Source organism: Plecotus auritus, assembly GCF_963455305.1.
Source record: "Plecotus auritus genome assembly, chromosome: 6".
Lineage (NCBI taxonomy): Eukaryota > Metazoa > Chordata > Mammalia > Chiroptera > Vespertilionidae > Plecotus > Plecotus auritus.
Genome location: NC_137773.1, coordinates 153,491,517 through 153,516,906, shown reverse-complemented (window position 1 = coordinate 153,516,906; position 25,390 = coordinate 153,491,517). Strand labels below are relative to the sequence as shown.

Here is a 25,390-nt window from a genome sequence, read left to right as displayed (position 1 = left end):
ATTTTAAGGCTTTTGGTGCATATTGTCAGATTGCTTTGTCCTAAGATACTGTACCAATTTATACTTCTTTCAGCAGTTTATTACAGTATCCATTCTATGTTCTAGAACTGAGGAGGCTATAAATTACATATGACCATATTAGTTAATTGTCAACTACTAAGGAACTAACTACATAGAAACTAAAAATTACTTTAATGGAAATGATGGACAACATAAAAAAAATTGAAGTCAGAGCTGAGTTGAATGCAGCTATCTATACATATAAAGAGGTAATATGCTAATTGCTGTTACGGTGTCCCGTAACGACCAATTTGCATGTTGATGGGCGTGCAGCAGGGGGCGGGAGGCTGGAGCCAAGTTCCCTGGGGGTCTGAGAGGAGCGCCTGACAGGAGCCCGGGCTGCAAAGAAGGAAGAGGAAGCGGCCATGGGGAGCTCTTCCAATCCCCCTGCACAGATACCTTACCCCAGCCCCTGCACCCCTGGGGGGACAGATGGACACCCTAACCCAGCCCCTGCACCTCCTGGGGGGACGGGGAGGCCGACCATATGGGGAGAAGACCCAGCCTCGGGGGTAGCTGCAGCCTGCACCTCCGACTCCTGATCTCTTCCCCTGCCACCCCTGCCAGGGGTGCCCACAACAATAGCAGGCAGGCGACCACCTGTCAGCGCCCCTGAGGCACCCAGGGCCTGGGGCCCGCTGCTGCTGAGCCCCCTCCACTGGGTCTGGGCACGCCTCTCCTCCCTACAACTCCAGACCCGGGTGGAGGCAGGCCTGAGCGGCCCCCCAAGGTCAGACCCTTCTTCCCCCCCACAGCAGCAGCATGGTCTCTCTGCAGTAGAAGCACGCTGAACCTTGCTGGGAGCGCGGCTAAACCCGCCCTCCTGGCCTGCCTGGCTCCAGGAGATTGGAGCCCCACCCTGAGCAGGTACAGCTGCAAAACAGCCACGTACAATCTAAAGAATGGCGCCAAGCGGGCAGGTTTGACAGTTACTCCCCCTTCGGCCTCACTGCCCCCCTAGCGCCCCCCTAACTCCCTGCCCACCCCCCCCACCCCCCCACCCCCCGCCAGCGCCTCCAGGGACTACCACCGCTACAGGGCTGCTGGCCAGAGCCCGCCCCTCTGAGGCCTGCAGAACCCTCTGCAAAGCTTCCATAGGTACAGTCCCAGGAAACAATCATGCCCTTTTCCCCTAATCAGCACCTGCTACCTGTGAGGGTACCCATGGGCTTAAAAATAACAATCCCTTCCCGTTTAGGCATCACTTACTTGATGAAACATTTCTATGTTTATTAGCTCAGAACCTCTTCATGACAACCCAGTAAGGTAGACGGAGAAGAGATTACAAATCCCATGGTATATGCATATGTATTCAGAAATGAAGCTCAGAGAGGAAAAGTGTCAAGCCCAGTGGTTCCTAAGGTGCAGCACACGCCCCACAAGGGGGCAATTTGACTTTAAGTGAGGGCAATTCGAGAATGAGTTAACAGTGAATTTTTTGCATTTCTTATGGTTCTAGGGGGCCTCATCTACAGCTTATCCTACATAATAAAAGGCTAATATGCAAATGACCGAATGGTGGAATGACCGGTCACTATGATGCGCGCTGACCACCAGCGGGCAGGCACTCAACGCAGGAGCTTCCCCCTGGTGGTCAGTGTGCTCCCACAGGGGGAGCGCCGCTCAGCCAGAAGCCGGGCTCATGGCTGGCGAGCACAGCGGCAGTGGTGGGAGCCTCTCCTGCCTCCGTGGCAATGCTAAGGATGTCTGACTGACGGCTTAGGCCCACTAAGCCGTCAGTTGGACATCCTCCCAGGGCTCCCAGACTGCTAGAGGGCGCAGGCCAGGCTGAGGGACACCCCCCCTCAAGTGCACAAATTTCGTGCACCGGGCCTCTAGTATGATACAAATAGCTCTCTGATCTTGGCAAATAAGTGCTTTGAGTCTCAAGTACCTTACTTGTAAAAAAAATGATAACTATCTCAGCAGTATTATTATAATTAACACAACAAATAGAAGTTTAGTGGGTGTTAGTTTTCATTCTTTCTCTAACCAATATTAATGAGTGATGATAAGGCAGGGAGTCTAGGAAATGTTTTTGAGGTAAACAGAGAAATAATGGTCCCCCTATCTATAGTGAAATAGACCTGGTAACAAACAAGTGCAGTATACTCTTAAATGGTGTGTATAGAGGTGAGGTGGCTTCTCAAGGGAAGCAGTCGTTGGCTCATGGAGTTAGTTGGTGTGGACAGACTACCCAGAAGAGATGACACTGAGGTTACACCTTGAAAAAATGTTTGATAAGTCCCTTAGTGGACAAAGGGAACAAAGGCAGTTTGGGAAGAGAGAACTGGGTGGGCAAAAGATAGTGCGGTAAGAAGGAGAATACAAGGAAACTTTCCAGATAAGAAAAAGCAACTACTTTTCCTCCTATATGTCTGAGAAAAGATTTTTCTAAGGCAGTTTTTTTTTTTTTTAAAATCCTTTCCCGAGGACATGCTTAGAGAGGAAGGGAGAAAGAGAAACATCTATGTGAGAGGGAAACATCTATTGGTTGCCTTCCGTACCTGCCCTGACTGGGGAATGTGCCCTGACTGGGAATTGAACTGGCATCCTTTCGGTGTATGGGACAATGCTCAACCAACAAAGCCACTCCGGTTGGGCTAAGGTAATTTTATGAGGAGAACATTATATTGAATCTGAAGGTACACTATACTATTTACTGGAATTCAGTAGAGGATTGTAAGTCCTGAATATGGAGTAATATTCTACTAGCCCTGAAAAAGAGTATAAAACTAAGTGGCTAAAATGAAATATAGTGGCCTTGATGATAATAGAAATGAAATCATCCCTATATTCAAACAGTGAGTTTGAAATGGGGCATACAGCTATTCTGTAGGCACACACTGTAAAAACAAATGCTATGTGGACCACTTGGGTTAGCCTGTTGCAGTCACAACACTGTAGAGCCTGTGAAGAGATCTACAGAACTTTAGAAATGTGTGCCCCTTGTTAGAATTTCCATGCTTAGACTAGGAGATTGCAGTCCACATTAGCTGGTAGCAATGTGTGAGGTTAGAGGGAGCTTTCCCCTGGGAGGGTAAAGTCCTTTCTTAACTACTTGGGCCTACCAGTAAATACAGTATGTTCAGGGAATTGTGAGTAGTAATTCAGTAGAACTATAACATAGAACAGGCAATTGAGAGCAGCAAAGATGTTAGATGCAATTTTTGTTATGAGCATCCTTTAGGAGGATTGAGAATATTTTTTTAGAATATATTTTTATTGATTTCAGAGAGGAAAGGAGAAGGAGAGCGATAGAAACATCAATGATTAGAGCAAATCATTGATCAACTGCCTCCTGCATGCCCCACACTGGGAATCAAGCCCACACCCAAGCATGTGCCCCGACTGAGAATCGAACTGTGACCTCCTGGTTCATAGATCAACATTCAATGAGAGCCATGCCGGCTGGGCTGGATTGAAAATATTAGAGAAGAAACTACAACTATAGCTTTTTTTTTTTTCTCCTCACCTGAGGGTATGTTTCCATTGAGTTCAAAGAGAGAAGAAAGGAGAGGTATATGTTCTCACCGGGAATTAAACTCCTGATCCTTTGGTGCACAGAATGACATTCCCCAACTGAGCCAGACTGGCTAGGGCAGAACTATTGCTTTCTTAAACATTTTTAAATACCAAAGATAAAAACCATAATCATTTGTTTTGAGTTCAAGCCTGTATAAGCAGGAGAAAATTTGAGAAGTTTTGAAGGCAATTTCACATGAACTGTTTTAAGGGTTTTGTAGCTTAATTGACTTGTCCAGTACATTTATTTGCATTTCTTGTAGGTGCTGCTTATGCCCATGCAGAGGAGGGAATTAGGAAATTGGTGGAGCGATGTAAATTGCCATTTTTGCCCACCCCCATGGGAAAGGGTGTTATCCCTGACAATCATCCAAACTGTGTAGCTGCTGCCAGATCTAGGTGCGTAACATTCCAGACTTCAATTAAATACAGAGGCTTGGCAGATTTTAGGCTTATTTAAATTATTATGTGACTTTAATGAATCTAGGAGTTCTGAAATAATCATGTAATTTTAAGCACACCTGTTTATTTTAGACTTTTCAGCACTTTTAAGATATTGTTCACTATCTCCTGAAACTCATGATTTCAAATGAGAAATTTGCAGTCATTTGAATCATTGTTGTCCTATATGTAATATGTTGTTTTTCTATGGCCGCTGTCAAGATCTTTCTTTAATCTTTGGTTTTCAGCAGTCTGATCATGATGTGTCTGGACATGGTTTTCTTTTGGTTTATCCTGTTTGGTGTTTTCTGATCTTCTTGAATCTGTAAATTGGTGTATTTCACCAAATTTGGAAAGATTTTAGTTATGATTTTTTTCAAATATTTTTTGTACACCAATCTCTTTTCCCCTTTTGGAATAATACAAATATTAGCCATGTTGATAATGTCCTATAGGTCCCTGAATATCTGTTCAGTTCTTGTTAATCCTTTTATCTCTTATATTTTCTGTTTGTCTGCTGAAAACTTTTATTTTTCTATGTATTTCAAGAGTATTTTTGTTTACCTTATGTAACATAGTTATAATAGCTACTTGAAAGTCTTTACTAATGCCAGTGTCATCACAGAATTAGCATCTATTTTATTTTCTTTTTTAAAAACATATATTTTTATTGATTTCAGAGAGGAAGGGAGAGGGAGAGAGAAAGATGGAAACATTAATGATGAGAGAGAATCATTGATCGGCTGCCTTCTGCACACCCCCTACTGGGATTCGAGCCCACAACTTGGGCATGTGCCCTGACAGGAATTGAACCCTGACCTTTAGGTTCATAAGTCATCGCTCAACCTCTGAGCTACACCGGCTGGGCTCATTATCTTTTCTTTTGAGAATTGTTCACATTTTCCTATCTTTTTGTGTGTGTGTATTAATTTTGGATTGTATCCTGGAATTTTGAATATTATGTTGTGAGATGCCAGGCTATATTGAATCAACAATTTCAAGGGTTTTAGAGTATCTATAAGCAAATCTATTTTTCCACTTGTAGTTTTTATCAATTTGTTACATTGGGTCCACAGGACCAGTACAGTATGCGAATATAGCTTTTTTGAATATATACTTGAAATTATAACTGAATTTCTGTGAAAAATAGGCTATACCACCAGAGAAGACAAAAACAAAAGAACAGATTCTCTATGACAAAAGATAGGAAAAAAGGGAAATAGCCAAGAAGCAGAAAAGAAGTTAAAAAAAAAACCACCCACAGCAATTATGATAATGAATTCTCCTGGAAAAGGGCAGAGACATTCAGATTGAATCACTAATAATAAGTTACATGCATTATAAGAACCACATCTAAAACAAAATAAAAAGAATCAAAGATGTATGAGGTAAACAAAAAGAAAGCAAGGGTGGCTATATTAATATCAGTGTGGATATAAAAATAATTTAAACATTACAAGTTATATTGACAAAAATATTAAGATTTAAAACTATTGAAAATTTACTTGGTATAATTTTTAAAGCAATTCAGAAATGTGAATCAGTCATCTTAAAAATATATGCTTCTAGGAATCAGTATGAAGTGTGTATTAAGATTTAATAGTCCTGGTCGGTATGGCTCAATTGGTTGAGCGTCATCCAGTGCACTGAAAAGTCACAGATTTGATTCCTGGTCAGGGCATAAACCTAGGTTGTGGGTTCCATCCCCAGTCAGGGTTGTACAGGAGGCAGCCAATCAATGTTTTTCTCTCTCTTTTCTCTGTCCCTCTCTCTTCCTCTCTCTAAAATAAAACACACACTACATTTATTTTTAGTTTAAGCATAAAGATGTGCAACCCAGTACTATTAATAACAAAGAAAATATCCAACAATTGAGAAAAGGGTTAATAAATGTAATATATGTGTTCAGCAAAACATGTAGCCTTTAATTGTATTTAAGAAGAACTTAATGACAAAGGAAAATGTTTATATAAGCAAAAGTGCATGAGACAGTATTAAATAAGCTCAACTGTGTATCAATATACTTGTATAGAAAAAGAGACTAGATGAAAATAATGCCAGGATAGTAATAATAGTTTGTAAGTTCATAGTATTATTGGGTGCTTTTGGTTTTTTCTTTATACTTTCCCTGCTTTTTCCAGATTAGCCGCAGTGGACTTGTATTAATTTTTCTAATGGTAAAATGTAATAAATGAAGTAGAGTATAGATACAGTCCTATGGTAATATTTTTCTACTCATTTCATCTTTTATATTACTATTTAAATAGACGGGCATTATAAATTATTTTATATTGAAAGATCAAATTTACCATAGAATCTGATTCTGAAGACTAATATAAGTTCCCAATTATTTAGACTTTTCCAAATACTTTAGATATTAATCTTATAATAATCAAATAAGAAATATGGATATACTTCTTGTGTCATCAGAAATTTTTTTTTTAATAGGGCTTTGCAATTTGCTGATGTAATCGTGTTATTTGGTGCCAGATTAAATTGGATATTGCATTTTGGACTGCCTCCAAGATATCAGCCAGATGTGAAGTTTATCCAGGTACCCAGAGAAGACAGATTTAAAATCAGAGCTATTTGTAGTTCACTGTTCTCCCTCTCAGCCATTATCAGCTCTGCTCACTTTTTGGCTTTTATAAAGAACCATTTCTCTTTTTATAACAGTAGAATTGTATACATTGTCTAACATAATTATAGGTACCAAAGCAAGCATCTTTTCAAGCCTGTGAAACAATGTACCACTTTACTTCTAACCAAAAAACCTTTCAAAATCAAGTTTTAAATAGTTTGAAAAGCATAATTTGCCTCTCCTCAAAGTTCAAGTATATTTAAAGGTAGGCAAAAGAGATTTAAGTAGGATGGTAGATTAGAACAAAACATTTAGCATTGTTAGGGATTAAGTTGTTATTTTAGATACCCAAACTTTTAGATATCTTTGGTTAGAAATCTCTAAACAATGCTGCTTTTACCTATGTCATTAAACAGAGTGTTTAGAATATACTCCTGATGACTCTTGTATCGTTATGACCCCCTTTGTAAGCCAGTTTCCTTACTGGTGTAGAAAGTACTGCCCACATGGTGGCATGCAAAGCTGTTCACCCTACACAGATTGCATATGGTATTTGATGATCCAGCTACCATTGTTATCTTCTCCTTATTTATCTTTTACTTAAGGTGTCAACTTCTTTAGTTCATTTCCCCCTAGGGCAGTGGTACTCAACCTTTCTAATGCCACGACCCTTTAATACAGTCCCTCATGTTGTGGTGACCCCCAACCATAAAATTATTTTCGTTGCTACTTCATAACTGTAATTTTGCTACTGTTATGAATCGTAATGTAAATATCTGTGTTTTCCAATGGTCTTAGGCGACCCTGCTAGCGGTTCTCAACCTGTGGGTCGCAACTGTAGAGCCTAAGACCATCGGAAAACACAGATATTTACATTATGATTCATTAACAGTAGCAAAATTACAGTTATGAAGTAGCAACGAAAATAATTTTATGGTTGGGGGTCACCACAACATGAGGGACTGTATTAAAGGGTCGTGGCATTAGAAACGTTGAGAACCCCTGCCCTAGGGCCATTGAGAAAACCACAAACAAGCAAGACTTGGGTTGTACCTAGAAAATGCTGCCACTTCTTTGATTGAGCCTCTTGGTTAGAGAATAAAGTGCATCCCCTTCGGGTTGACTAAATTTCTCCTCCAGACAGAAGCTATTTTTACTTGCCCAGGGCCAGCCAGAAATTGAGCTTCTGAGTAAATGGAAAGTAGCCATGCCATGTCCTACTAGTGATTCTTTTCTGTTTTTAAAAAATAAATATTTTCATTGATTTTTAGAAAGAGAGGAAAGGAGAGGGAGAGAAAAAGAAACATTGATGTAAGAGCAGAACATTGATCAGCTGCCTCCTGCACACCCCCCACCGGTGGTCAAGCCCAACCAACTGAGCCACACCAGCCAGGGCTCTAGGAGTGATTCTTAAAATGTGGGTCCTGGACCAGCAGCATCAGCACCATCTGGGAAGCCCCACCCAAGACCTATTAAGATCAGAAACTCTGACGTGGACTCTTGCAGTTTATAGTTTAACAAACCTACCAGGTGATTCTTATATATGCTAAAATTTGAGAACTGCTCTAAATAGGAATTCCAGTGTAATTAAGTAGAATCTTATTGATTAGATTCAAAACTATAATTGATCAAATCACATGTATTTCTGTGGGTATAATGGAATAATACCAAAATCCTAGAAGAGAATTGAGGGAAGTTGATGAGGTTTCTATACTAGCTATGAAACTCATGTATTTACATGGATTTTTACTTTTATTAAGGAACTTCTTTTTTTAAAAAAAGGTTTTTATTGATTTTAGAGAAGAAGGGAGAGAGAGAGAGAGAGAAACATCAATGATGAGAGAGAGAATTCTGTACTCCCCCTACTGGGGATTGAGCCTGCAACCCAGACATGTGCCCTGACCAGGAATTGAACCATGACCTCCTGGTTCACTGGTCAACACTCAACCACTGAGCAACACCAGCCGGGCATTAATGAACTTCTTGAACATCAAATCTTCTTTATCTATGTTATATAAAGGGGTAGGCCAAAGTGGGTTTACAGTTCGTATGGAAAAAGACATGCAGGTTATGATTATTATAATAGCTTTATTAACTCAAAGGAATGTCACAGTGGCACTGTGCACTGAGGTACAAACTCATAAGTGCTCAAATTGCCGGCCTTTATTATTTACACGTGCTTGTAGTCTACCTGCTATACTCAAGCATTCTTTGCACAGAGTTCTTACCTACTTTGGCCCACCCCTGTATACATAGCTCATTTATTCAGCTTTAATTGACTTCTTAAAGAATTTAAGAATAAACATGGCTTGCTCCTCAGTCTTGTCTCTTTTTAGATTGATATCTGTGCAGAAGAATTGGGGAATAATGTAAGACCTGCTGTGACTTTGCTAGGAGATATAAATGCAGTCACTAAACAGGTAAGAGCTTTTGCCTGGGTTTTAATTTACGTGGATTGGTCTTTAGAGAATAGTCAGTTCTTTAAAATATTTCAATCTTGATTCACTTGATGACAGGTCTAATAACATCTATTTTAAACAAAATTTATAATGAAGGATTATTTTTTTGTTTTTTTAATTACCGTTTACATTCAATATTATTTTATAATAGTTTCAGATGTACAGCATAATAGTTAGACAATCATATACTTTACAGAGTTTTCCCCTGATATTTTCAGTACCCACCTGACACTATACGTAGTTATTACAATATTATTGACTATATGTCTTATGCTATACTTTACATCTCCACAACTGTTTTGTAACTACCAATATGTACTTCTCAATCCCTTTCCATTTTTCACCTAGTTCCCCAACTCCTCTCCCCTCTGGCAGCCATCATTTTGTTCTCTATATCTATGAGTCTGTTTCTGTTTTATTTGTTGATGTTGTTCTTTAGATTCCACATATAGCTCTCTGACTGACTTATTTCACTTAGAATAATACTCTCTAGGTCCATCCATGCTCTTGCAAATGGTAAGATTTTGTTCTTTTTATTTTTCTTTATTTTTTTTAATCACCATTTATCACCCCTGTACACCATTTATCTTCCACCTCTACCCACCACCCCACCCAGAAATCAAGGTTTTGTTCTTTTTTTTATAGCCCAGTAATATCCCATTGTATATGTATACCACAGCTTTTTTACCCATTTGTCTATTGGTAGGCACTTGGGTTGCTTCCATACCTTGGCTATTGTAAATAATGCTGCAGTGAACTTAGGGGTGCATATATTCTTTCAAATTCATGCTTGGGGCTTCTTTGGCTATATATACCCAGAAGTAGAATCACTGGGTCATAGGCAGTTCTGTTTTTAATTTTTTGAGGAACCTAATAGAAAGTTATTCTTAAATATAACTTTGGAATTCCGTAAATCCAGCTTCTTATATGTGGATCATTTTTATGTAAGTTAAGCATTTTTGGAAGGTGATTGAAAATTTAAAGGCATTCAGTAGACAAACAGTCATTTATTAAGTAGGATTCAGCTATCTGAAAAATTGTAAGAGGCACTAAACTTGTAGCCAAGAAGTGGCTTTATCTACTGGAAAAATCTAACTTAGCATTTCTTTAGGCAATAAGGAGATTTTTACTCTTCAAAACTGTAATCAGTGGCTTGTTCAGATTCTTATTATTTGTACATAATTTATACATTTCACTGTGACAAGAGATAAAATATAGTCACATTTATCACTTGATTTTTGGATACAAATTGGTATTGTTATAATGATTATACAATATTAGGATGCAATCCCCAAGCACATATTAAAACACTCTGGAGCATTTGGTTTGTGTCATGGGAATCCCTAGGTATTTGGGACTGTTGGCCTTCCTTAAGGGTTCTCTGGAGGCGGGACTTTCCTTCTAGGACCCCAGTCAGTGAGGAGGGGGGAGGTGGCACTTCACTGTGCCTATGGGAATCCCAACATCTGGCAGAAGTCGACACTGACCCAAACAAAAGCTTGCTATGTCACCAATTTCTCTTCTATCAGTTGTTTGCTGCCTTGAGGAAAAACAAGGAGTATGAGTGATGTGAAGAGCAGGATAGTATAGTAGTATTGTCTTTAAGAAGAGATATTTATGTTAGTAATATGTAAGTTTATTTTTAAGAAGTAAAGAAAAGGTTTGTGGTTTTTTAGCTTTTAGAACAATTTGACAAAACACCGTGGCAGTATCCTCCAGAGAGCAAATGGTGGAACACACTGAGAGAAAAAATGAAGAGCAATGAAGCTGCATCCAAGGTAATACTGGGCCTACTGAAACTCAAGAATGCTCCAGGTTCATGGTTCAGTTCTGTCATAATATGGCATATGCATTCCTAAAAATCACCATGCTATGCAAAATCTTGCAGTAAAAACCACTGGACTCATTGGAAAAAAGGAGTTAGGGGCACAGCTCTCAAAAACTTTGTGAAGCATTAAGATAGAGACCTAATAAAAATGGTGGCAAAGTCTTTCATATATATCTCACAATATATATGGCACTTTACTTTGAGAGAGACCTGAAGTTTCTTGGGGAAATAGGCATTAAAGGGTTATAGCTTGCGAGTTTCTGTGGTGGAAGGAGGGTGAACTGACATTGGACAGGAAGTTGTAAAAGCCTGTGTGGACAGGTGTGGCTTACTATCCTCAGTGTGACCTTAACATCAAATTACAATTACAGTCTTTGGGAACCTTAAATCCTGGGGCATGTTGGGGTATGTTTTTCTACCTTTAAGATATAAGTCCTTCAAGGCATACATTTATAATAGATAGATGTTTCATCAAAATTGAAATTTTTATCTAATGTACAACCTTCTTTTTCTTTTTTAAAAAATGTTTGGCTTTATCAAGGTACTAGAGGCCTGGTGCACAAATTCATGCACCAGTGGAGTCCCTTTGCCTGGCTTGCAGGATCAGGCTGAAACCGGCTCTCCGACATCCCCCAAGGGGTCCCAGATTATGAGAGGGTGCAGGCCAGGCCAAGGGACCCCACCAGTGCACGATTGGGACCAGGGAGGGACACAGGAGGTTGGCCAGCCAGGGAGGGACCACGGGAGGGCTCCAAAGCATGTCCGGCCCATCTCGCTCAGTCCAGATCAGCTGGACCCCAGCAGCAAGTTAACCTACCGGTCAAAGCATCTACCCCCTGGTGGTCAGTGCACATCATAGCAACTGGTCAACCAGTCAACTGTCTGCCCCCTGGTGATCAGTGCACATCATAGCAACTGGTTGACCGGTTGACTATCTGCCCCCTGGTGGTCAGTGCATGTCATAGTGAGCGGTTGAGTGGCCTTAGCATATCATTAGCATATTACACTTTGATTGGTTGAATGGACGACCGGACAACTGGACACCTAACATATTAGGCTTTTATTATATAGGGTGATTGACATACAAAATTGTAAGATATTTAAAGGTACATTATGGTGATTTAATATACATCCACGTTATGAAAGGGTTTCCCCCATCTGGTTAATGAATGCATCTGTAGCTCACATTTATCTTTTTTTTTTTTTTTTTTTTTGGTGAGAGTTTCTTAATTCAGTTTGTTTATACTGGGAATTCTTTCGTGACTTCTTCATCTGCACTTGTGGCTTTGCCTGATAGCTTAAGGCTTTGGAAATTGTAATGTGTGAAACCATCCACTACTAGCAATAAAATGAGCCACTTCTGCAGGATTTGGTGTTTTCTGTTTAGAGTCTTTGATAGCCCTAGCTGGTTTGGCTCAGTGGATAGAGCGCTGGCCTGCAGACTGAAGGGTCCCAGGTTCAATTCCAGTCAAGGGCACAAGCCTGGGTTGCAGGATCGATCCTCAGTTGGGGGCGTGTAGGAGGAAGCCGATCAATGATTCCCTCTCATCATTGATGTTTCTATCTCTCTCTCCCTCTCCCTTCCTCTCTGAAAGCAAAAAATATATATTTTTTTAAAAAGTCTTTGTATATAGGTAGTGCTTTCTCTTTGTGAGAAAGGTCGTTCCTGACTTTTTTTTTCACCATTTTTTTTGTATTTCTATGCATCTTTGTTCAGCTGGGTGTAGTTTTCTGTGTCCATGTAGCGTATCTCACTGATGGAATCATACATGAGCAAATATGAAATTTGAGTTACGCTTATGTTGTTCCCTAATATGTCATTCATCTCACTTTCAAAACAAGCAGAATTGATTATACATGATTCTGTCTTTCATCTGAATTTTAATCAATGACTGTTTCTCTTATTAAGAGCCATCACTTCTATTTCCTTAATGGTATCATGATTAATTACTTTTTTCCCCCAGGAATTTCCTGAGTTTAAGATGGAAATAAGTAGCCTGTCTTCTCTGGTGCAGGAGTATAGGAGGGTCCCCCATCCATCTTGAGTATAATCTCCACTGAACCAGACTAGCACAGGTGAAGAGGCAGTGCTGGGACCAGATGGGACTGTGGCTGCTAAAGCCCCATGTGGCCTTCTCTCAGCTCAGAGACTCTTTAGAATAGTGGGTGAAGCATATCCCCTTTACTGTCAGTGCATGTGAGGAAGAGCCAGATTTTCAGAAATCCTGACTTCGTTTTTATTTAAACTCCAGGCCATAGTTCAGGTGAAAATAGTCCAGAATAAAATTTTCATTTTTTTCTAAGACAGAGTTTCCCTAAAAGTGCTCAAATAGGGCTGTTTAACCCAGTGTTTCCAGTTATCTTTACTATAGGACTTCTCAGTTTTTAATATGTTAATGTGCATTGTGGCTGTCCAGGAAGAGGGATATTCCCGGGTTTATACTAGGACAGTGGGACCCATTTTTCTTAGCATGTCCACCGGGACTGATCATAGATCAATTCGCTTCTCAGGGTGGCCACTGGTGGCCACTTGGGAATCTTGTAGCTTGCAATTGTTAACCTGTTTCCAAATAAGTTTGATAGTAGCTTATTGACAGTATGTACAGTTTTTTCATTATATCTCAATCTAATTTGATTATACTTCCCTCTAATGTTTTAGGAATTAGCTTCCAAAAAATCCTTGCCTATGAATTATTACACAGTATTCTACCATGTTCAAGAACAACTACCTAGAGACTGTATGGTGGTAAGTGAAGGAGCAAATACTATGGATATTGGACGCACTGTACTTCAAAACTACTTTCCTCGTCACAGGTAAAGTTCCCAAAAAAGAAATTACAATGAATTATAATACATTAAATTTGAAACTTCAGTAGTGCAGATTAATAAAAAAAAAAAATTTGAGAAGTATACAGGTTCAGTGTATGACATAGTTTGTAAAAGTAATCTTAAGTAAGGTTGTATAGAGTTTTTATGGTTGGTATGTCCTCAAGATCATGTGATAATTTCTGTGGCCAGTGTTCTAAGGATATATTTAGTCTTGCAGTCACGAGTGGCTTTTTCCTCTCATTCTGCTTATCTCTGACAAATTAGTTCTGCACAGTCTAAAACTTTACATTAAAGAAAAAGAATGTTCTTACTGTTCTCTATTTTTCAGGAACCATGTGAATATGTCTAGATTTATGCCAACCCCACCATCTGTGACATGCCCTAGAGCAGTGGTCGGCAAACTCATTAGTCAACAGAGCCAAATATCAACAGTACAATGATTGAAATTTCTTTTGAGAGCCAAATTTTTTAAACTTAAACTTCTAACGCCACTTCTTCAAAATAGACTGCCCAGGCCGTGGTATTTTGTGGAAGAACCACACTCAAGGGGCCAAAGAGCCACATGTGGCTCGCGAGCCACAGTTTGCCGACCACAGCCCTAGAGGGTTTCATTTTCGCTTTATTCTCCAATAGGCTAGATGCTGGTACTTTTGGAACAATGGGAGTCGGTTTGGGATTTGCCATTGCAGCTGCTATAGTGGCTAAAGATAGAAACCCAGGACAGCGGGTCATCTGTGTGGAAGGAGACAGTGCATTTGGGTTTTCTGGCATGGAAGTGGAAACCATCTGCAGGTAAAACAGCATCCTGAATAGGGCATTTCTTTCTCCAAAATCTGAAAGAATTATACACAGACCCACTTGCCTAACAAATGCTTACCGAGCATTGATCATATGTCAGGTGCCCTGTGCACAGCACTGTAGATACTATTATTAATAACCCAGGGTCCTTCTCACCCAGGACAACATGCTTCTGACCTCTTTACTGCATGCTAAAATCCTGCAAAACTATAGGGCATGGTTTTGAGGTCACTGAAAAAAAGTTCTGTCTGAGAAAAGCTTGTTTTCTGCCAGGGGACAGCAGAGCTTGGTGCTTAAGAGCATGGCTTCTGGTCAGATGACCTGAAGTTAAATACTGGCTTGACCACTGCAAAGCTAAGTGACTTGGGTTAAGTCACTTAACCAAGCTTCAGTCTCCTCTAGAGTAGGGACAGGAATAGTAATAATTCCTACCTTAGAGGCCAGTTGTGAGGAACAAATTGGATGATCTAGGTAAAATGAGGTGACTGCTCAGTGAAATGAGCTATTCAGATTATTTTTTTAAATAAATGAACATCGCCAAAACCGGTTTGGCTCAGTGGATAGAGCGTCGGCCTGCGGACTTAAAGGTCCCAGGTTCGATTCCGGTCAAGGGCACGTAACTTGGTTGCGGGCACATCCCCAGTGGGAGGTGTGCAGGAGGCAGCTGATCGATGTTTCTAACTCTCTATCCCTCTTCTTTCCTCTCTGTAAAAAATCAATAAAATATATTTTAAAAAAATAAAAATAAATGAACATCAATGCTTTCACAACACTAATCTCACATTGAACAGGCTTTTATTTTATTTCTTTAATATATTTTTATTGATTTCAGCGAGGAAGGAAGAGGGAAAGAGAGAAACATCAGTGATGGGAGAAAATCATTGATTGACTGCCTCCTGCACACCCCACACTGGGGACCAAGCTGGGCATGTGCCCTGACTGGAAATCGAACCGTGACCTCCAGGTTCATTAAGTCAACACTGAACCACTAAGCCACGCCGGCCAGGCAAGATAATTTTTATAGTTGTCAGGATTCATGGAGGAACTTATAAGATGTAGATCCAACTATAGAAGTATAAGGATTTTTTTCTCTCCAATTATTTAAACTAGGAAAACAATTATATTCTTAACCAGGGCTCCTGTTAGGGTTTTAGTAAATCATGTTTTGGGACTTTCAAAGTGTTGGTATACAAAACTTTCCAGATCAGAGGGAAATTATGTGCTTGTTAGAATATCTGTATTGGCAACCAAGTAATATACTGTATACCTAAAAGATGATTTACAGGGAAGTCAGCCTTCTACACTATGAAATAAAGCCATTCCCTTCGAGCGTGGAGAGCAGGTAGTTACCACAATCCTGTTACATAATAGTATGTGTGTTTTTTTGTTTTGTTTTACACCTGACCTCAGGAATTATATCTGTAGAAAATAAAGTCTATATTCTTTTGTCAGTCACTAGTAAAGTTTAATCAGCCTTTTTTGGTCTTTGTCATACTGTTTAGCACATTGTTAAATACTCTCTTTTTCTCTAATTATTACCCCATGTAATGTTTTTCCAATTATGGATGAAGTGGTTTGAGAGGAGAGAATATATGCTAGTCACTTGTGTAATTCCCACAGCATCTAGCAAGTGCTGGTTATCTATGAGGAATTCAATAAATAGAAAGATAACTTTCAAACAAAACTCCTAGGCACAACCTAGAAATAGTGCTTCAGAGGTATCGGGCATGGAAGTCATCGTTTATTAACACCTGGGTCTATGAAGACCAAAGTTCAGAAAAGCTCGGTGATTTGCCCCAGGTTCATAGTTGCATAATAGTTGAGCCAGTTTTATCAACCCTAATCTTGCATTCTTTTTGCTACTCCGTGATGTTTCTATTAATTATTTGATATTTTTTATTAGGATAATAAATACTTAATTTTTAGTTTTGTCCTAATATTGCAAAAAAAAAGTTTATGGGAAACTATTTTTAAGTTAAAATTTCAGCTCTAAGAAAAGAAATTGTGTTAAAATGAAGAATCATTTTCTTTATATTTTGCTGTCAATTTTAGGTACAACTTGCCAATTGTACTTTTGGTGGTGAATAATAATGGAATTTACCAAGGTATTGATACAGATTCCTGGAAGGAAATGTTAAAATTTGGAGATGCTACTGCTGTGTAAGTAGCCCAGAATAATGTATATTTACTTTCTCCCATCTGTTTAATCTCTTTAAAAAGTCATCTGTATTGGAATGTGCTTTCATGGTGTGAGAAGTGCTTGTTTATGTTGTCTGCCCCTCTAAAAGGGAACCCTGTCTACATGGTTCCTCTTTGCACAGCCATCCATGATTGGGCACTTCAATAAATGGCTTATGATCAGGGAGCCACTGATGATTCAGACAAGTGAGTTTGATGTCTAAGCCTTGTTAATAAAGATCTCATTGCAAAGTGCTCCCAGTACATCTTGGGAATGTGGATGTTTACATCTAGAGGTCTTCCTTATACCATTTAGCTAAATCTGATCCCTTATCAAATACATCATTTGCAAATATGTACTGTATGACCCAGCAGTTCCACTTCTGGGTATTTATCAGAGGAAAACTAAAACAACAATTTGAAAAGATATATGCACTCCATGTTCATTGCAGCATTATTTACAATAGCCAAGATATGGAAGCAATCTAAGTGTTCATTAATAGATGAATGGTTAAAGAAGATGTGATACACACACACACACACTCACACACATATGTTTCTCAGCAATAAAAAGGAATTAAGTCTTGCCATTTGCAACAACATGGATGGATGTGTATTATGCTATGTGAAATAAGTCAGAGAGACAAATACCATATGATTTTACTTATATGTGGAATCTAATAAAACAGAACAAACAAATCAGAAACAGAGTCATAGATAAAAAGAACAAGCTGATGGTTTCCAGAGAGGAAGGGAAGAGGGGGATGGGTAAAAAAGTTGAATAAGAAGTATAAACTTCCAGTTATAAAGTATTTATTGTATAATTAATATTATATTTAGTATATGTATTTATTATTTATAGCCATTGTAGTGTATAGCACTGAGGCTAGTCAGATATATTATAATAATTTTGCAGTGATAGATGGTTAATAGGCATTATTATGGTAATCACATCATACAGTATATAAATGTCAAATCACTATGTTGTATACCTGAAACTAATATAATATTGTATGCCAACTATACTTCAATAAAAAAATTTTTAAACAACAAAACTAACAAAAAATTTATTTTCTGCCTGGCCATCATGGTTCAGTGGTTGAGCCAGGAGGTCATGGTTCAATTCCCGGTCAGGGTACATGCCTAGGTTGTGGGCTCAATCCCCATTGTGGGGCATGCAGGAGGCAGCTGATTGAAGATTCTCTCTCATCATTGATATTTCATCTCTCTCTCCCTCTCCCCCCTCCTTTCCTCTCTGAAATCAATAAAAATATATTAAAAAGAAGAAGCAGCAGCAGCAGCAGCAGCAACAGAGATCTTAGGACTTCAACTTAAAAAAAAAAAAACAACACAACAAAACTAGTTTCTTATTTTAACTATCACAGTTCAAGTGCTTATAGCAACAGGTTGCTAGTGGCTATTATATTGGATAGCACAGACATAAAACTTTTCCATCATCACAAAAAGTTATATTTGACTTTACTATATAGATAATATGAAATATATGGACAGTTTAGTATACTGGCATCTCAGTTTAAGTGTTGGATATAAAAGTATGCCTTTCAGTTTAGCCTAAATTTTTCTATAAATTATGTCAGAGAATGATATGATTTTATTTTTCTATTTATTTGTGACCGACTTTGTCAGGGCCCCTCCAGTGTGTCTTCTGCCAAATGCACATTATGAGCAGGTCATGACTGCATTTGGAGGCAATGGGTATTTTGTACAAACACGAGGAGAACTCCAAGAATCCCTGAGGAAAAGCTTGGCAGACACAACTAAACCCTCTCTTATTAACATCATGATTGAGCCACAATCCATGCGGAAAGCTCAGGTAAATGTGATTGCTAGAACACCCCGTTATTCAGAGTTCTTTCTAAACTATTTCTGAGTTTGACAATTTGTTTTGCTTGTTCAATTAATATTTGTTGAGATATGTATAAGGCGGGTGCAAAGAATAGCATGGTGAGCAAAACCAGCCTCACCTCATGGAGCTAACAGTACAGCAGGGAAGAGGAACAGTCCAGTCACCTCATGACTAGCTGCATTATGACAGAGTGAGGCAATTTCTCTGAAGGAAAGGAACTCAGTTCTGAATAAACATACAACAAAGGAATCTGATTTATATGGTGATCACAGGGAAGTCTTCTCAGAGGAAGTGATGCTTAAACTGAGATCCAAAGGATAAATAGGGACAAACTCAACAAAGAGAATGGGGAAGAGATATATAAAAGCTCTGGCAGGAGGGAGTATGGCAAGTCTGAGGAGCTAAAAGAAGGTTGTCGTAGCTAGCTGAAAGTCTGAGGAGCTAAAAGAAGGTTGTCGTAGCTAGCTGAAAGGGTGCAGGAAGCACAATGGGAGATGAAACTAATGGGACAATTTGTGCAATTACATTCAAAATTAGTTATTTTGGTCTCTAAAGCAAAGTGTGTAGTATGATCCTCTTCCATCTCAGATTAAGTTGCTTTTCATACTTAATTTTGTACTCTGATCCTGGTCCTGCCACTTGCCCTCTCTAATATACCTATCCTCCATGCTTGCACATTGTGTATTAGCCATTGTTTTTAGAGCAGATAATTTTTTCAAGTAGTTTTTTTCTTGGTTCTTTATACAGTATCTGCTGTGAGATCTTTTTATTTTTGAACACGACAATGGGCAAATAGACAAATGGACACTTGGACCCATTATTGAAATGTAAATAAACTAATTTTGAACTATAAAATATATAATTCTATTGAAATTCCCTTTCTGTAAAAATAGATGTCAGAGATTTTGGCAAAAGGAACATATTGGAAATACAAAACAGCCAAAAAGCAATTAACAAAGCAGCAAAATGTAAATGGACTAAATTCTTTAATCAAAAAGACATAGAGTATGTGAGTGAATTAAAAAAAAAAAACTGACAGAACTATATGCTGCCTACAAGAGACTCACTTCACATGTAAGGACACACAGACTGAAAGTGAAGAGATGGAAAAAGATATTCCATGCAAATGGAAACCAAAAGAAAGCTGGGGTAGCTATACTTATATTAGACAAAATACACTTTAAAACAGACTGTAATAAAGACAAAGAAGGAGCCCTAGTTGGTTTGTCTCAGTGGATAGAGTGTTGGCCTGCAGAACGAAGGGTCCTGGGTTCGATTCCGGTCAAGGGCATGTACCAATGTTGCAGGCTCCTCCCCAGCCTAAGCCCTGGTCAGGGTGCGGGCTGGAGGCAACCAGTCGATGTGTTTCTCTCACATTGATGTTTCTCTCTGTCTTTCCCTCTCTAAAAATCAATGGAAAAATATCCTTGATTGAGGATTAAAAAAAAAAAAAAAAGACGAAGACATTACATAATGTTAAAGGGGCAAGTCCAACAATAGGATATATCATTTGTAAATATTTATGCATCCAATATAGGAGAACCTAAATATATGAAGCAAATATTAACAAACCTAAAGGGAGAAATAGACGGCAATACAATAATAGGGAACTTTAGTACCCCACTTAGATCAGTGGATAGATCATCCAGACGGAAAATCAATAAGGAAACATGACTTTAAAAGACATGTTAGACCAGATGGACTTAACAGATACATTTAGAATGCTTAATCCAAAAGCAACAAGTGCATATGGGACATTCCGAGTGCATATGGGACATTCTCTAGGAAAGATCATATCTTAGGTCACAAAAGAAGTCTTCATAAATTTAAGAAGATTGAAGTCATACCAAGCATCTTTTCCAACCACAATGCTATGAAACTACAAATCAATTACAAGAAGAAAACTAGTCTCCAAGTTTGTGGAGACTAAACAACATGCTACTGAACAACTAATGGGTCAAAGAAGAAATCAGAAGAGAAATTTTAAAATACCCTAAGACAAGTGAAAATGAAAACACAACATACCAAAACTTATGGGATGCAGAAAAAGTACTTCTGAGGGAAGTTCACAGCAATAAATGCCTACCTCAGGAAAAAAGAGAAAGCTTGGAACTAGAAAAAAAAAGGACAAAGCCCAAAGTTAGTACATTACCCTGAGCCAAAATTTTGCTTTCCATGGTTTTAGTTACCCATGTTCAGCTGTGATCTGAAAGTAATACCGTAAATAGAAAATTTCAGAAATAAACAATTTGTAAGTTTTAAATTGTGCACCATCTAAGTAATGTGGTGAAATCTTGCACTGTCTGGCTCTGAGCTGCATGGAATGTGAATCATCTCTTTGTCCAGCATATCCACTCTGTATATGCTAACCACCCATTAGTCACTTGTAGGTGTAGCCAACATGGTTATCAGATCAGCTGTCATGTTATCATAGTGTTTGTGTTCAAGCAATCCTTATTTTACTTAAATATGGCCCCAAAGCCATTCCCGTAACTTTTATATTGTTATCATTGTTCTATATTGTTAATAGTTGTCTATTAATTTTGGGGGGGTATTCCTGGAACAATCTGTTTTTATTTTTATATAATTCCATGAGGATTATTCTTCCATTACTTGCATCTGTGTCTTTGACATTATCCTTATTCTAGTAGAATTCCATACAGATTAGTTTCCAAGCTTTGATTTTCAGGATTGTGTGTCCATTCGCTATTTGTCATTGATTCTCAGTGTAGGCTGACTGCTTCTGCTGTAATACCAGAAGGACCTAATCCACAGTCAACTGTGTCCAAGACACCAGTATAGAATGGTATATTAGTCCTGGGGAAGGCTTTCGTGCGTTGCTTTTCTTACACAGGTTGCTCTTAGACCTGGGAACTTGACCTTCTTTGGGTCTCCTTCCATCTCCTCACTTCTTTTAAGTGTACTTCTGTTTCTTTTAGACTCTTTTAATGGGAGGGGATCCAGAAAGTCATTTTAGGTTGTTTTGTAGGACAAGACAGAAAGGTTCACTATGGATTTTTTTTTTTTTAGCTCCTTTTTGGGTAAATCACAAATAAATGTTACCGTGTAGTTGGAAGCTGTGAGGATTAGGCAATTGTGGCATATTGTGTGCAAAGAGGTAAAGGGTAGCAAAGACAAATCTTATTTACCATTGTGGTACTTGTAGTTATAATGGGACTTTTAGATTCTAGAGCAGACAAAACACTGACAATATAGTTTGAGACAATTATTTCTTTCAACTGAATGTTTGTTGTCTTTTCTTTTTCTAGGATTTTCACTGGCTGACCCGTTCTAATATGTAAATAAAGATGCCATAAGTGGTCTTCAGGAGCTTTGTCTTTCCTATAAGATAGAATTTTTCCCCCCACAGCAAAATAACTATAATGTTAAAATTTCTATACAAAAATAAATAAAAAATATTTTTAAATGATATTATATAATAAAGTAATTGATTAAAAACAGAAAAAAATTACCAGTATTCAACCACAGAAATAACCATTTACAGATGAAAGAAGAGAAAGAGTTTTATTAAATAATAGCAATGTAACTTGCTTAACCATTGAGTTAACACAGTATTCTTTTAATAAATGCATTCTTAAAGTCATTTATCTTTTAAATACATTTTTGAAGAAAAAAGCAATCAGGCTATAGTACACAGGCTATTTCTTCTTCATTGTTTATTTGTTGACCACTATGTACCTTAGTCTCCCCACAATTTAATGGGGCTTATTCCATACTTTTTGGGTTGTGGTTTTATTTTGTTTTCTTTTTTCTGGAAATAATTTATTGAGCCAGAGAAGTCATACCACACCAAAACTAATAATTTCAGGGTATATTTGGATTAGCAACGTTTGTTTATGTGTACCACATCAAGGCCAACAGAGTCAACAGCCTTAATATATAAAGAACTCCTATAAATAAGAAAAATACTAATGCACTAGAAGAAAAATGAATGAAGGGCATGAATGTATAATCAACAGAAGAAAATACAAATGGTCAATAAAAGTATGATTATTATGAATAAATATGAATATGTTAGACTGAGAAACCCTATTTTTGCCTATCCATTTGGCAAAGCACTTTTTTAAGAAAAAAAAATCCTCACCTGAGAATATGTTTTACTGATTTGAGAGAGGAAGTGAGAGGGGGAGAGAGTGAGAGAAGCATCAGTGTGAGAGAGAAACATCAATCGGTTGCCTCCCATACACACCCAACCAGAGATTGACTCCACAACCTGGATATGTGCCCTGATTTGGAATGGAACCCGTGACCTTTCGGTGTATGGGACAATGCTCCAACCAACTGAGCCACACTGGCCAGGGCAGTACAGCTCTTTTTACATTATAATTCTTAGTGTGGATGAAGGTGAAGTGAAATGGGTACTGCTATGCTGTGGTGGAAGCTGAAATTGGTACAATATTTCTACAGAGTAGTTCTAGAAGTGCCTGTTTTGGAATTTTAAAAATGTTCAGACCCCATAACTTTGACCCAGTAAGCTTATCTAGGGAATGTATCCTAAGAAAATAATAAAATATTTGGTCAAATAGTTATATATATTAGTAGCCCTGTGCATGAATCCTCGTGTCAGTAGCTCTCTGCGGGGTCTGGCTGCTCCGCGCCCGCTGCCCAAAGGCTCTCCACAGCCCAGAGGCCCATCCGCGGCCAGGTGCAGAATGCTTGCCTCGTCGCCAGGGCAACAACGCAAGCATCCCCCGCACCCCCCCCCCCCACCCTCAGCCGCTCCGTGCCCACTGCCCAGAGGCCCTCCACGGCTGGGGTGGAATGCTTGCCTCGTTGCTGTGGTGACGAAGCAAGCATTCTGCCATGCTGCTCATGCTGCCCGCTCTCAGCGGACACCCTCCCCACCCCCCCGGGACTGGGGGACTCTGGTGGGGCTAAGAGGACTGGGAACTGCCATCTTGTGGCTATGGGTGCCGCATCTTTGTAATGGAGTGATGGTTAATTTGCATATTACCCTTTTATTAGATAGGATATATAGTCATTCAGCATAGTTTTATTTCATAACAGCCCCAGTGTTTAATAATAAGACATTGGTTGCATGCATTATGATCTGTTAACATTATAAAATAAAATTGTGTTAAAGAATATTTACTAATGGATGGAAAAACAATCAGAGGATACTATTACGTGAAAAAGGCAAGCTACAAAATTGATGGGTTCAAGTCAGATGCACACCTGTACTCGAGCACACATATACACAGAGAGAAAAGATGGGCACAAAATAAACCTAAATTTTACAATAACTCAGTGATTGGATTATAGGAAATTTTTATTTTTTCATTTTTTCCTTCTTTTATAAAAGTTGGAAATAAAAATAATTTTGTAATTTTTATTATCAGAAACAGACATTGCAGGCATACCTCGTTTTATTGTGCTTTGCTTTATTGTGCTTCGCAGATACTGCATTTTAAGACCTTCCACTAGCAAAAAGATTACAACTTGCTGAAAGCTCAGATGATGGTTAGTATTTTTAGCACTGAAAATATTTTTAAGTTGAGGTATGTACATTGATTTTTTTTGTTAGACATAATGCAGTTGCACACTTACTAGACTACAATATAGTATAAACATAACTTTTATATGCACTGGGAAACAAAAAAACTTGTGTGACTCGCTTTATTGTAGTGGTCTGGGACGGAACCTGGATGTCTCCAGGATATGCCTGTATTTTGAAACAGTATGAGAAATGGAAAAGAATCACTTATTTTCAGGGGCATTCTTGTTTATTTTCTGCAATTTTATATGAATTGGAGCATAAGACTTTAAAGTTCAGCTTGTTTATACCATTCTTATCAGACTTTCCATTGGCTAGTTAGGGGCATAAGTGACCTCTACAAAGTGATGGACTGTAGCTTTGTGATGTGCACCTAGGAGATACTTGCAGGGATCTGTGGTTTTACCTGACAACCCTGAAATCGGGCCCAGTAGGCAGGGACTCTTAATGTACTTCTAAGATATGCACCAGAGAGCCTGAGCTGCATAAGAGCACAGAGAATATCCAAAGGACCATTGAGAGTGGGAAGCTCATGTAACCTCATCAATATCCTCCTCTGCCCATGGTCATTTGCCTCTGGCAACCGAGTGCAATATAAGATTTTGCTGTAAGGTAGTGTGGAGGGCTTGATGAGTATTAGTAAATTGAACTATATGAATCTAAATACTAAATATAATTTGGGGGAAATGCTCTTTCCCTAGCCATATTTTCTCAAGAGAAAAATAAATACGTTGGCAGGTTATACTGTCCTGCAGAGGTCAGCCTGGGCATATAAAGACCAGATTAGTCCAGTAGCACTTTGATGACAAGTCTATTGAATGCTTATTTGGTAAAAGTGATCTCAAAATTAGTCTCCTTATAGGAATTTTTCTTTAGATAAGATATTGAATGAGCCCCTCTAAAATGAATCTGTTGGTTGATAGTCAAAACTCACTTGGATAAAACATTTTACACCCCCTATTATAATAATAAATACTCTTATGTGATTCTAGTATGTTGATACTCAAGTGACTCATAAAAACTGAACTTTGAAAGATTATGGCTGTTCTCTTGATTTAGGAAAACTAGGGTGGGAATGGTTAGTTTCTCTACTAATATTCTTTATAAAATCTTTCATATTTCATGGGGTTGTTTGGGGACTCAAAAAGCTATCCAGAAGCTCCTAGCCTAATACCTGGCCCATGGAAGGCATTCAGTAAATGCCGCTGTGTTTTAGGAAGATGTGATCTTAGAGAAGAGGAGAGTACTGGCTGGAATTACATCCTGTTTAGCTGTGTGGTTTCACTTTTCAAGTAAGTGGGTCTTACTT

General features: G+C 38.6%; 1 protein-coding gene across 5 annotated transcripts in view; it reads left to right on the top strand.

Moving 5' to 3' along the window:
• HACL1 (2-hydroxyacyl-CoA lyase 1) overlaps nucleotides 1–25,390 on the top strand; it is a 44,843-nt gene that overhangs the window by 13,570 nt on the left and 5,883 nt on the right. For 2 of the 5 annotated variants that reach the window (XM_080673701.1, XM_080673704.1), the window contains exons 9-17: nucleotides 3,849–3,984; nucleotides 6,475–6,580; nucleotides 8,944–9,027; nucleotides 10,743–10,844; nucleotides 13,554–13,708; nucleotides 14,357–14,515; nucleotides 16,574–16,681; nucleotides 18,347–18,533; nucleotides 21,836–21,998. In XM_080673701.1, coding sequence (XP_080529827.1) covers nucleotides 3,849–3,984; nucleotides 6,475–6,580; nucleotides 8,944–9,027; nucleotides 10,743–10,844; nucleotides 13,554–13,708; nucleotides 14,357–14,515; nucleotides 16,574–16,681; nucleotides 18,347–18,533; nucleotides 21,836–21,868 — 1,070 coding nt within the window. In that variant the 3' untranslated portion in view covers nucleotides 21,869–21,998. Of the gene's footprint in view, nucleotides 1–3,848; nucleotides 3,985–6,474; nucleotides 6,581–8,943; nucleotides 9,028–10,742; nucleotides 10,845–13,553; nucleotides 13,709–14,356; nucleotides 14,516–15,353; nucleotides 15,528–16,573; nucleotides 16,682–18,346; nucleotides 18,534–21,835; nucleotides 21,999–23,984; nucleotides 24,048–25,390 lie in introns of those variants that run through there. The other 3 variants (XM_080673702.1, XM_080673703.1, XM_080673705.1) reach the window with 3 other exon arrangements.